This window comes from Tenrec ecaudatus, chromosome 2 (genome assembly GCF_050624435.1).
Source record: "Tenrec ecaudatus isolate mTenEca1 chromosome 2, mTenEca1.hap1, whole genome shotgun sequence".
NCBI lineage: Eukaryota > Metazoa > Chordata > Mammalia > Afrosoricida > Tenrecidae > Tenrec > Tenrec ecaudatus.
Window position 1 is genome coordinate 211,327,923 of NC_134531.1, and position 13,217 is coordinate 211,341,139.

General features: G+C 52.1%; 1 protein-coding gene across 2 annotated transcripts in view; it reads right to left on the reverse strand.

Annotated features, from left to right (window-relative positions):
• ABCG1 (ATP binding cassette subfamily G member 1) overlaps positions 1-12,149 on the reverse strand; it is an 80,475-nt gene extending 68,326 nt beyond the window's left edge. For both annotated transcript variants that reach the window (XM_075543355.1, XM_075543354.1), the window contains exons 1-2: positions 12,108-12,149; positions 4,476-4,719 (exon numbers count right to left, since the gene is read on the reverse strand). In XM_075543355.1, coding sequence (XP_075399470.1) covers positions 4,476-4,719; positions 12,108-12,149 — 286 coding nt within the window. The remainder of the gene's footprint in view (positions 1-4,475; positions 4,720-12,107) is intronic.
• Positions 12,150-13,217: the final 1,068 nt, after the last annotated feature.

Sequence of the window (13,217 nt, forward strand, 5' to 3'; positions counted from 1 at the left end):
TTCAACCTGAACTTCTCCAGAAGGTAATCTTGGGGGGTGTATTTAATTTCTAAGAATCGTGCCGTGGGATGGAGAGCAGTCAGCTGTAACACAGCAGCCTGGATTCCCTAGTAAGGGAACAGGACAACTAGTGTCTCCACAGGAACATGAAATGCTGTTACTTTATCTTACGAATGACAAAAAGGGAACAGGCATTGAAGCAGATCTTATGTAAGAACAGTAAGTCAGAGCTGGCATTCAAGGCAATCCCTAATCATTTGGTAAAGCAAGATGAGGCACATCCATGAGCCGGGCCCTGGATCTCCTGGCGTGCCCACATTGGAGCTAGCCCCATATTGTTCTCCTGATAAACTCTGTTCAGAATTTATCTTGGCCTGAGATTCTGCATACCTGAATTCAAGTCCCATCTTTGAGATTTTGATGCCCTTGGGCATGTCTCTGAATCCCACGGCACAGTTTTCCACTGTTACAATGGCTAGAATAGAACCCCTGAACTGGTCCCATGAGCCAGATGGACCAAAGAATTGCTTTCCGTTTGGATAACTCCGCATGAAAATGGATCCAATTTCTGTGGAAGGGGAAAGCAGTGAACAGAGTACTCTGCGTACTCCATTTGTTAGCTGGAACCCAAGACATTCCAATAAAGCCGGGGCTTCTGGGTGAACAGGAGCCGAAAGCCAGAGCACCCTACTTAAACACAAACCCTCCTCGGCATCACCTGCATCACCTTCTCTCCCCCGAAGACATATTTTCAAGATGTGGAGTCTCTTCTTAGGAAGGAGTCCCAAGAGTCACCGACACCGTGTCCACCTTACATAAAGTAAAGGCTGTTTTCCAAAGAAAGCGGTCAGGGAGCACTAAACCCTTGTTTCCAGAAGCTTCTCTGACGTCAGTTTGTTAAGCGGTAGCACTAAAGTTTGCGTCGGTTCCAAGTCATTTGTCCGTCAGTGCGCGCCGCGTGAGCGCCTTCCTTGAGGGAGAGTAATTACTGCAGCAGAAGCAGTGTGAAACTCTCCTCGGGGGGCACTTTCCTCTCCTGAGGATGGTTCCGTTCAGAATTATGTTCTCTACTAGGAATCTATTATGTGATCTGGTTGTTCCTCCAAAGACATCATTAATCATATGGTGGAGATGTAACTGCAATTGAAAATCCAAGGTGCGTCGTCAAACACCATTTTCAAGGCGGATAGCCATCAGAGGAACTCAGAGATGGATGTAGGGACTCTGTCTTGTGTATCTCTTGTTTAAAAACGCTGCTGTGTATTCGCTTGTCACCTTTCTCGTAAAGACTGAGAAGTTCTCTCTCGTTTCCCCTTCCATCTTGTCTTCCTTCTTCACAATAATCACGTGGGTGTTTATCATGCTATTCTAGTGACAAGGCGGCTTTGCCAGCCTTCTGTGCCGAGTGTACGCTCTAGCGCCATGTTCTGCTCTATATGCACAAATGTCGTGGAACGGATTTCCTGAAATGTGCAGTGAACAGTCTCATGGAGGGAACCAGAACAACTAGGTCCCACAGTTGGCCTTGAACTGAGCAGATCATCTCTTGCAGGCAGGCTTCTTCCTAACCTCTCCAGGGCAAGGGTGTGATCAGGTGCTCTCAAAACCCACTCAGCTATTAGAGTTGGAGAATGTAATAATGGCCGTCAATAATGCAATATGTTCTACCTCCAGTGATACCATCATTCCCTGAACGCAGAATGATGAATTTTCTAAGAATTTACAGTGATGCGTTTCTGCTAGACAGCAGACCTCATGGGATTCAGGGAAGAGAAACCATATCTGTCCCAAAGGCTGTACTCGAACTCACGTGGAGACGATGCCAACCAGAGAGAAAATGAGAAAGGGCTTAGGGCAGGGAGTAGCTTCGCGTCTGCTTCTCAGTTTAGCCTAATCAGAAGAACACAAATGGGGGAGGGAAGCGCCCATGCCAAGGTCAAAGGAGACAGAATTCCAGCATCAGACAGAGACAAGTCCACCATGTGGGAAGGGCATAAATGGATTTGCATGTTGGACCCAGGCCACAAAGGAACGACAGTTGGGCAGCCCAATGGTAGGGTCCACATTGAAGGCATGCTTTATATGGGGTGACAATTAGTTGGGAAACTCCGTTACGCACGTTGAGTTGATTGGAAGTAGCACCCACGAAAGCAGTGAGCTATGAGAAGTGACCACAGCTCATTTCCCTCAAGGATAGTCTAGGTGTCCTTGGAAATGTGGCCACAACAGCAAGATCTGTGGGCAACCAAGCCTACAGGGAGAGGCCAGCATCCCTAGTGGCCATGTGGGCTCAGTAACACTGGGACCCCTTAAGCCCTCGTCCAAGGTAAAGCAGGACTACCCTGTGGGACTTCATCGCCGTAGAGAGCGCTGCTCTGGTCTCAAACCTGCTTCTCCCTAAGTCAGGAACATGGCAAAGCCCCCAAACCATTTTGCCTCGGTTCCCTTTCTAACCAGTGAGAAGGTAGACAAGTAGATTCCTGCCTTCAATCATACTGCAGTAAAATGCCACTTAATTTCTGAATCGCAGGTACCAGGAACAAGGAGACAGAGTGGAGGAGCCAAATATGAGGCCAAAGATGTGAAGGCAGCCGCCCCTGTAGAGACCGGGAGCTGGGGAGGACGGTAGGCACACAGCCATGCCTGCCTGGTTGAGAAATGAGCAAGGGGACATGCCAATCGATCACGTCTGTCAGCCCCTCAGGCTTTAGCCATCTCTGACTCATGGGCAGGTCCCTCCTGCTCATTTCCTACTCCGCCCTCTCCTAGGCCCCCACGCAGGTTACTATCGGGCAAATGTTCAGCCGTGGCGCCTGGGACAAACAGTTTGGGCCCTGCCCTCTCTGATGAAGTGGCCATCAGCCTTTGGTTAACTTTGACCATCCCTATGCCCGGTCTGAACATTTAGAGACTAGAGGGTTGACGGGCCATGTCTCTGGTTTGGAATGAGTTTTCTTCTTACTTGGCTGGCACGGACTAAACATCTGCTGTATGCCAGGGCTTGTGTGTTGGATTTCAAGCCCAGATGCCCCTCTGCTGTTCAAACGTGTGCGTTCCCGCATTACAAGCTGCTTTCCACTGGCAGACACCCACTCCCCCCCTCCTTCTGCCCCCCCAGCAAACATTTTCAACCCTCACAACAATGCTATCAGGGTCACACCCGACAGACAGGACACACCCCATGTCATTCACAGCTTTGCCTCTGTGAGGAGATGGGCGGACACATGGCGCCAACCATAGCGACCTCGCTGTGATCAGCTCATTTTTCTGTAAAATGTTTCTGCCAGTTGAGAAGGAAAAGGCGATCCCCCAATGTTGACACTTCAGCAGGCTCAAACAAATGGACCCAGCCCTGAGCCTGCCAAAGAATTTCTCTCTCTTAACAAAACTGGCTGGTGTTCTTGGGAAATGCCGGTATCAGATAACAAGGCTATCTAACGGTTGACCGTTCTGAAAGGAAGCATCTGTTCCTGAATCCATGGACTTAAAACCATCCCCAACCCACTCGGGCTGGCAGACCCCAGAGACGCCATCCATCTAGGTTCTAAAGTCGTCCAGAGGGCCTGGACCTATGGTCCAAAAAGGCTTAGGCTTCAAAAGAGTCAGAAGGCAAACTGAAGGTAACAGGGGAAACAAAGAAAAGAAACGTTAAAAGTAAACAGAGGAAATCCCCGTTGCTCTTTCTCCTTCAAAATGAAAGTAGGGTTGACTCTAGATTTGAGAACCCTAACATGTTTTCCAGTGGTTCCCCGGGTCACTGTTCGAAATTCTTTGTGCAAAATTCCTCCCAGATGGTTGGGAGGATGATTGGGAAACAAGGGACTGGAGTTTAGGTGACATGTCTCCTATCCTCTCTTTCTTCCAATCGAACCCGCTCCCCTGGAGAGACTCCCGGACAAGTTACGGTTACACGGCGCACAGGGAGATGAGGAACGAGTCCCACAGAGGAATTAGATCAGGCTCAAAATGAAGTGATCAGACCAAGAGCTGTTTCATGCTACACATCGTGGGGCTCTAGATATGGGAAAGGAGGCAGCCGAGCTGCTCAGGGAACTCAGAACAGTTCGTGGCCCATCCCCTCGAACCTCTGTCAAACTCCTGAGCTGGGTGATTCTGGCAGACACCCCCGGAGTTCCGCCCAGAACAGCCTCAGCTCCAAAGACAGCCCGCTGTGAGCGCCCGCACACCACAGAGCATGCAGGTTGACTCTGGTCAACCTTCCCGACCAGGGGTCGTTTGTACGAACAATCAGAATGTGGGTACCACCTTGAGATCCTTCTAATCCAACCTCTTCATTTTACAGCTGAGGAAAATGGAGTCGATGGAATAGGTACTGTCAGTAGTGACAAACGAGAGGGAATCTAGACCGCCCACCTTTCCAGGCCCAACATCTCCCCCCAGCAACCATGGCCTCCTTCCGCAGGCCCCTGCCAGCCCCGAGGGAACAAAGCAGCGTGCGCGCCCCAAGTGCCTACCTTTCTTGCGCCACCAGGGACCCTCGGGCACGGAGTAGGAGAGGTCCTTGAATTCAATATTCACCGCTGCCCGCCGAGGCAAGGAGGAGAAGCGCTGGGCCTCCGTGAGGTTGTTGTCCACTTTCTTCAGGTGTCCGTTCAGCAGCTCCGTCTCGGCGGCATCCATGTTGCCCGAGACCACCTCATCCACGGAGACGCACACGGACTTGGGCTCCGTCATCGCTGCAGAGTAATTGCTGGCGTTCTGGACAAAGGGGAGCACAAAGCACAAGGTCGGTGAGCCGCTGCATCCTGGGAAGGAGCACACGGGCCCAGGGTCACACAGCACTGCCGACACTGCGCCTCCGGGGGCCTTTGGCACCGGCCCAAGGGTGCTTGCTGCGCGGACTCGGTCCTCTCTGCCCATCTTTTCCTCTCCTGTTCAAAATAGGCTTCAGATAGAGAAGGGGGCGCTGATCCGCAACTCTGGGGAAGCATACAACCTAATCACATAACTGTAGCAAGGGAATTATTTGCCTCAAAGTAGGCAAAAAAACATCATTAAGCATAATGACTCACAGCCCCGATTGACTGAAATAGATCAGCACTGGACTACCACTCAAAGGCCTGGAGGCTCAAATGCACACAGAGGGGCCTCCGAAGAAAGGCCTGGAGATCGACTTCCAAAAATCAAGTCCTCAGAAAGTAACCCCTTGGAGCACTGTTCTACATGGTTCCACACGCACAGGTCACTCGGCATCCGAGTCCACTCAACAGCAACTGGTGACAGCAGCCTCCCAAACTACCCAGTGTGGCGGCAAGAGTGTAGTGCCAAATATATATAATCACTGAAAAACAATCCTATTAAAAATGGGCTATTCAAATGCTTCCCTCCATCACCTCATCAAAATTCTCAAGAGAAATAACTCCGTTTTGCTCGTGGGTTTTATGAGGGTTCCTCTGCGTTTTAAAATTTTCCAAATCTCTTACCACGCCACTCTTCAGAACAGCCCTGAGAGGCCGCCGGGGGTGGTGGGTTTGTGTGTTGTTGCTTTCGCTTTGCTGTATGGACAAGGACACCGGGGGCACACACAATGTAAAGGACTTGTCCCAAGTTCCACAATCAAATACAGGGCAGAGGTGGGCCCAGAGTCTGACTCATCCGAAAAAGTGAGATGTTCATGCTCGTACCTGCCATTGTGTAGCTCGCACTGGCTTTCAAAGCTTCCGGTGAGAGTCAACTCAACTCTAATAGATGTGCCAAGAACAGCGTTTTTATGCAAAGAAAGGTCTATCCTCCTCTGATGGCCTGGCACTTTGAAGCAATCAATACGCCCCAAGTAGCTCCCAAACACTGACGAACCTGGGCAAAGATTGCCTGGCGTTTTTTCTAGCTGCCTCCTTAACCAAAAGCAGTGCTATGGTTTGGAAAGCAGGGCCTCCCGCCACACTCTGCTGTCCTGGGGGAGGTCTCATCAGAGAGCCCATGCACAGCCATCGTGGAGAACTCAGGCTGTTCCGATGGCCGTGGGCACTGAACGCTGGTGCTGCTGTGGGCTAAGCACTGGGCTGCTGCCCACAAGGTTGGCAGTTCAAACCCACCAGCCACCCCAAGGGAGAAAGATGCGCCATCTGCTCGAAGAGAGATGTACAGTCCAGAAACCCTGAGGAAGAGTTTGGCTGGATCTTTACAGGGTTCTGGGGACTCAGAATCAGTCCGATGACTGTGGGGAACGTGGGGACGGAGAGACCCTGCCATGTATGTGTTTGTCCAAAAGAGGAACCGCGAGATCCCGGGCTTTCCCACAGGTTCGGGGACTCTCCTCAGAGTCGCTAGCTTCAGCCTTTACTGTGCCTCATCAGAAAGCCAAAACAAATCTGAAGCACGAATGCTCCATCAGGAGACAAACTCACCGACCCCAGCAACTCGAGCGTTTAAAAACAACGTCCCCCAAGACAATGCCTTCTCATGGGCACACAACCACATCGCTGAATGAGGGTTCCCAAACCCATCTCTAGACTTGGAAGGTCCAAATACTCAAAGAACAGGTGGGCACGTAGGGGGTGATGATTCCTGTGTGGGCTGATAACATGGCTGTGTCCTTTCAGGCAAAAGGCATGGAAATGCACACACACATGCAGACACACGGAAAACCCACGCGCATACACGGGCACACACACATCCATCCCTCCTAGGTCTCTCCCACTTCTGAAAGCCTGAACCAAGTGAAACTGAGCTCATGGACCATAACATTTTGTGGCTAAAAATAAAGGTGCAGAGTACAACTCTGACAAAATCAGGCTGGGTTGACTGCTGGCACCGAGAATGTGAAATGCTTCAGACCCAAACATAAGTGGGCTCATAAATTACAAGTTAGCAGAATTTGGGATTTGTTTAACGGCAGGGCTCCGTGTAGCCTTGCGGTAGTCATGAGGCTCAGGGCCGGAAAGAGAGCGATGGCCTTCGGTGCTGGGGCATCCTAGAGGACCAACAGAAAGCCTTCCCTTGCTCAGCATGCCTTTGCTCTGGCAACAGGCCAGAAGGTGGGGCGCCAGCTGTGGCATCCCCAGGCAGGGCAACCAAAGCCACCCCTTTTGCCCATTCACCCTGCCCTTTGGGGATCACAGGCTGCTGTCACAGGTTTGTAGCCCTCTTTGTCACTAAAGGGATCCTCAGAAAAATGCCCTGCTGTTGAATCCATTCTGGCTCATTGTGACCTGGCAGGGCAGAGTAGAACTGCCCCTGTGGGGTTCCAAGCCTAGCAGTCTTTACGGGAGCAGAAAGCCTCATCTCTCTCCTGCAGGGCAGTTGATGGTTTTCAACTGCTGACCTTGCAATTAGTAGCTCAACTCAGTAAGCTCCAAATCCAGGCTTTGGAGGGTAAGGACAGGCAGGTGGGAGCAGTGAAAACATAATTAGCACCAGGCTACACAGACAGAAAGATAAAAGGTGTTGGTCAACCAGGAACCTAACTCCGAGATCTCCAGCAGCTGTGTGTTCAGATGTGGAGACAGGATACGGGGGACATGCTAATCCAGCAAGCTCCTCTCTAGTCCCAGGCCCCCCTCAACCTCCAACCCCAGCATTGCAGCTGCCATGGTATCCATGCTCTCCCCTCACACCAGGCATCTCCCTCCACGTGGTCACTTCTCTCTGTACCAGTCTGATGTATATTCTGATGAGGGTCTGACTTTCCCCACTAGATTCTAAGCTGCCTCGATCTAGTCACCTACTCACTCATTCCAGTCAACCAATTCACCACAAACTTAGTCCTGATGCTCAGTGGTCCACGGGACAGACCCGGGCTCTGGCCTGAGCAAGTTCAAGTGTCCCACATAAGTAATAGGTGATTATAATCTGGAGTTGCCAGGCCGGTAAGAGGAGGCAGGGACCCAGAAGGGCAACTAAGGGCAGGGCAGGGCAGATCCTGGGCTAGAGAGATGTGGGACAAAGTCTTTCTTCAGAAATAAAATCCAAGCTGAGAGTCACAAAGTGAGGTGGATAGAAGTTCCTTACATGGGAGGGAACAGCTTGTGCTAAGGCTCAGAAGCTACTGAGAAGGGACTTTTAGAATTCGAAAGAAATCTCAGAGCTGGAGCACTGGTTTAGATTTAAGGTGGTGAGGAAGGAGTGTGGGAGAAGAGGGGGCTTGTTAATGGGTTTGGACTTTATCTAGAGCTCTCTGGGATGCTACTATAAATAATAACTCACTGCCATTGAGTCAATACTGACTCATAGCAACCCTATAGGAAGCAGCCCCGAGAGTTTGAAAACTATAAATCTTTACAGGCTTTATAGGAAGCCTCATTTCCCTCCCTTGGAACGGCTGGTGGGTTCGAACAGCTCACTTTGCAGTTAGCAGGCCACTAGTCAAAGAACCAGATCTGCAGTTGAGAATAGTACCTCTGTCTCCATGGAGACCAAGGGCAGGGGGATGCGCATGGGGTGGGACAGACAGAAGGCTGCTTCCATCAAGGGGTGATGGTGGAACAGGGATGGAGACGAGTGGATTGGCCAGTAGGTCAAAACTGGGTGACTAAACGGATCTGGAAGTGAGAGAGTGAGAGAGAACCCACAGTCAAGTACTTACTATTCAAAGTATTAACTAATAGCACCTCATGCACAGTAGATCAATGATGATAAACAACAGCTACTATTGATTCAGCAATTACAATGTGCCCATTAAACTCCACAGGGTATAAATTACGCCTCCAGTTCTGCCCTTCGCTCCAGAAGGTGGGCAGAGGCGGAGTCAAAAGCCTGGAGAGACTGCTGTGCTGCCATCCTGTAGTCTGTCAGTAGCGATGCTCCCTAGCTCCCTGGGGTGTAGCTCTATAAGGCTTCCAACTTCTTCCACCCCTCCTGGCGGTCTGTGGTCTGAATGCTGCTTGGCTTTGCATAGACAAGCTCTAAGTAACCCTGGGTCAGCTCTTCCGGCATGACCAGTATAAGGAAGTCCACGACCAACAGGAAATCCTACATCTCCACCTTCAAATAAAACAGCCCCAAAGGGAGGGACACAGTACCCACCTTTGCATCTGCTGTTCCCTCACATGGGGGGAACCACTGCCCATCTCACCCATGAGTGCCAGACAGGTTTGTCCAATGACTGAAACCCTGAGAGCTGGGAGGATGTGAGGCAGCGGCCCCTCCCTCTGAAATGGACCCCCTCTTTGGAAGAACACCAGCAGAGGAGAGCTGGCGACAACGTAGGTGCCAGCGAGTTATACCTTCTAGCAAGCTCATTAAAAATAAAACCAGTACCTTTCCCCTTATTTTGGTCTCTTTCATAGCTTCTTTTCACATTGTCTTGGACCTTCCCCCTCCCCAACCAGTTTGGGGGGCAACTGTGTGGCAACAATGTGCTGTAAATAATAGTAAGTCCATTCATGGATGTTGAATGCAAAGGGGGCCCTCTTTTGGGGTTTCCCTGGCTGCTGATCAGGAGAATGTTTGCATGGGCACTGAGCAGAGTGACCCAGGATTTCCCTTTGAATGCTGGGCATATAGGCAGTGGGGAGCGGGTGTCTCTCACTGGTCGGTCAGTCATTTAAGATGCTTTTGCTCTATGAAGTCTCAGGAAGCAGAAGTGGAGACATAAACTCCCCCTCTGCATCCTGGGGAAAAGAGGAAAAAGGAAGTCAGTCAGTGGCAGGGCTCTGCGCATCGTTCTCTCTCGCCTCTTTCTGGTTCGTCCTTGTCAGCTTCGGTGTCCACTTAGAGAGTGGGCTTTGCTGCTGGGGGTCATGCAGTCCTGGGTCCATAGCGTCGGATCCGGTATCCTCAAGATAAAGGCCCACAGGGAAATCAGCAAAGCATCAACTCTTTAAGCGTGGTTGGGCTGCTAGCCCCCAAGGTCAGCAGGTTGGACCCACCAGTCACTCCTCCGGAGTAAAACGAGGCTGTCTGCTCCGCTCAAGATTCACAGCCTCCGAAGTCCACAAGGCAGTTCTACTCTGCCCTTTAGGGTCACTATGAGTCAGACCGGCTCCACGGCAGTGCGTTTGGTTGTTTAGAGTTAAGAAACCTCTTTAGGCCACTCAACAACACCTTGTTGGGCAGCCTGTGCCCAGCCCTCTGGGGCCACAGGCTCCCTTGGGACTCCATTGCCTCCTCTAGATATCTCTCTCTTTCTCCCAGTCCGCTCCAGACACACACCACACCTCATGGCTGGTTCTGAATGGTGGGGAGGTGGAGACCCAGGGCTGTAAACCCAAGCTCAGGATCCTGGGTATCTTGCAAAAGCCGTTTGTTTACGATTGGTAGAGATGTTTTTGAAATTTAAAAAAAAAGTACAAGTTTACCAGAGAGGGTTATGATTTTCCAACAAAAGCGCGTTCCCTGAAACGACAATATGAGCGCAGTCCTAAGCGTCTAAGTTCAGGGCTGCTGCAAAAACTGAGCAGGGCTTGTCCTACAAGGGCCATCTACATTTGAAAACGCTGGGATTCCACTGGTTTTCCATGTGTAGGCACCTCCTCAGCATCCCTAAAAGCTAGTGAATGGGCGACTAAAAGATCTGAAACTTTCCTTGCCTTCAAAGAGCGCCAACAAGCTCTTTACTTCTCCATTATCCACATCATTTGGGAATTCCGGAGATGAACAAGCGCAAAAAAGAAAATGTCTTAGGGAATGTTATCCAAACAGTCAACCAGATGGAAGCAAATGTAAGCAGGAGAAAATTGGGTCTTTTCAGTTTGTTCACCCCCCCCCCCTTAAATGCGGCAGTCTACTTCCATAAAGATCTCCTTAGAGACCCCTATGGAGGCAACGCTACACCTTACCGAGTGGCACAAGGGCTTATCTATGTAAAGCAAGCAATAGAGTACGTCTGGCGATGGATGCTGCCGGCGAGCTCCCCGCTCCCCTGGATTCCCCTTCTCTACCAACTGACTAAAGCTTTCTGCTGGCCTCATTCTATCGGTTTACACAAAATCATTATATAATGAGCTGGCGAGGTTCGGTATGTTCTACAGTAACCTGTTTGGAATCATAGGATGCAGTTGTCAGAGTGACGCATGCGCAGAAACCAGGCTACTTTTTTTTTTCCTCTCTGAGCGCAAGGCAAGAGGTAACTGTCGGTCAAATCCTGCTGAGCACAGCTGACTTCAAATACAGGATGCTAAAAATGAAATAAAGGGGTGGGGGTGGCGCGGTGAAAGCCCTGCGTGAGATACACTGTGGGCTTACACCCCGTAGGGCAGGAGCAAGCACGATAGTAAATAGGAAGAGCTAGAAAGACGGATGGATAGATAACAGCAGGAATACCAAACACTGTGTATAACCTAAATCTTGTCCATAAGTAACTAACTGCAACGTTGATGTGCTAGGCATCGAAATAAACGGCCCTCGGTGGGGTGGGGTAGTGCGAAGTTGGCAGTAAACATCATTCGTTTTGTTTTCTATTTCCCTAATGTAAGTTTATAGAGATGTGCACAAACGCGCAAAAGGCGTCTCTGGCCATAGCTTGGAAAGGCGTTTGCTGTTAATTGTGTCTAGCCATGAAATCACCGGCACCCCATCTTCCCCTCAAAACTGAGGTGTGCGCCTTGGTTCCCTCCCTGTCTCTGCATGCCGGTGCAGAAGGGCGGCCAGTAGGCATCCCCCTCGCCCTTCGCCTGCCTCCCCAGGCACTCCACAGTCCTGCCCCCATTAGGTCCGGGCGAAGCTGCCTCTACCCCCAAAGCGCAGAGGGAGCGCAGCTTCCAGTTCTCTGGGATCTACCCGCTCCCTCTTTTGTTCCAAACCCGGCGCTCCGGAGGGTGGCGCGAAGGAGCCCCTGTTCCCCAAAGCCTGGCCGCGCCCGCCCGAATCTCCCTGCTGGCCCAGGCTGCAGCCACTCCCCGCACGCTCCTCGGTCCCCAGGCCGCATGCCCCTCTCCTGGACAGGGACGAGGTCAAGGCCATCGGTCCACTTGTGGGGCTGTCTGGCTACCTCACTCCCCTCCCGTCCGCGGCCGGTCCAGTAGCATCCTGTATGCCAGGTGGCCAGGGCAGGAGAGACCGAGCCGAGCCTCTCCGGCGACACCTAGGTCAGCGCCGGAGGACGCGCTCCCGGGAGCGGTGGAGCGAGCGCCCTATGGGTCGGGGCGAGGAGGGTCTCTGCTTTTCTCGGACAAGAAAGCCCTCAGGTTAAGGATGCGCGCACTCACCATGGCGGTGCCGACAGAGAAAGCGGCCATCAGACAGGCCATGCCCCGGTGGGGGACGGCGGCGGCGGGGACGGGGCAGCGGACGGCGGGGACGAGGCTGCGCTCGCTCCTGGCTGGGCCGCCGTGCCTGCACCCACTCCGGCTCTCGGGCTCCAGCTCCGCCCCGCGCCTGCGATTGGCCGGCGCCGAGGGGGCGGGGCCGCGGGCAGGTGCGCGTGCTCTTGTTGTCCTGCGCCGTGACAGGCCGCTTCCCGGAACCGTCTGAGGCTCTGCCTCCCTCCTCCCAGCGGCTCCTCGCCCTAAAACCCACAATTTGGAAACGTTCGGGAGCTCCCAGGATGTCCACAGGAAACCTTGGCAGTGGCGGCGACCCCAAGGCTCAGGCCAGCACCAGCCTATTCCTGTGCTCTTTGTACCTGCATTAGCAGTGAGCCTCAAGGGCAGGCGGCTATGCTGATTAGGTCAGAGGGGCATCCTGGCGGGATGGGATGCGGCGGGGGGGGGGGGGGGGGGGTGGGGGGTGAGGGAGGGGAGAGTGAAGAGCAGAAAGGGTGAAGGACTTTAAAAAAACTCTTTCTCGTGTAGTTGCTGGACACCTTTCTGCCAGTTGGCAGTTTGAGACCTTATTGCTGTGCGAAGTGAAGAAGAGAGAATAGAGAACTCACTGCCAAGGAACGAGGGATTCTGACTCATAGCAACCCTGTAGGTCAGAGTAGAACTGGATATCAGAGGCCATTAATCTTTCCGGAAGCAGAAAGCCTTATCTTTTCCTCGGAGCAGGTGGTGGGTTCTGCCAGCTGAGTTGGAGATTGGCAGCTGAAGCAGGGTGTTGGCAGGCTACTAAGGGACTTCTTGTAGTACAGCATTCTGTGTATGCCCACGTGGCAAGTGCTGGGAGGTAAAGGTGGCCAAGCCTCTGCCATCCACCCCACCTGTCAACAAAGAAAAGGCCCATTTGGGGCAGACGGCAGTGCTTCTATTACCCAGCCCATGCCTGGGTTCATGGTACCTGCATTTAGGAGGGACACTCAAGCAAGGACTCTCTATCTTGGCACCAGACTGGAATACCACATGGCCTGACATCTGCTAAGATGGGTTCTTTCTTGGTAA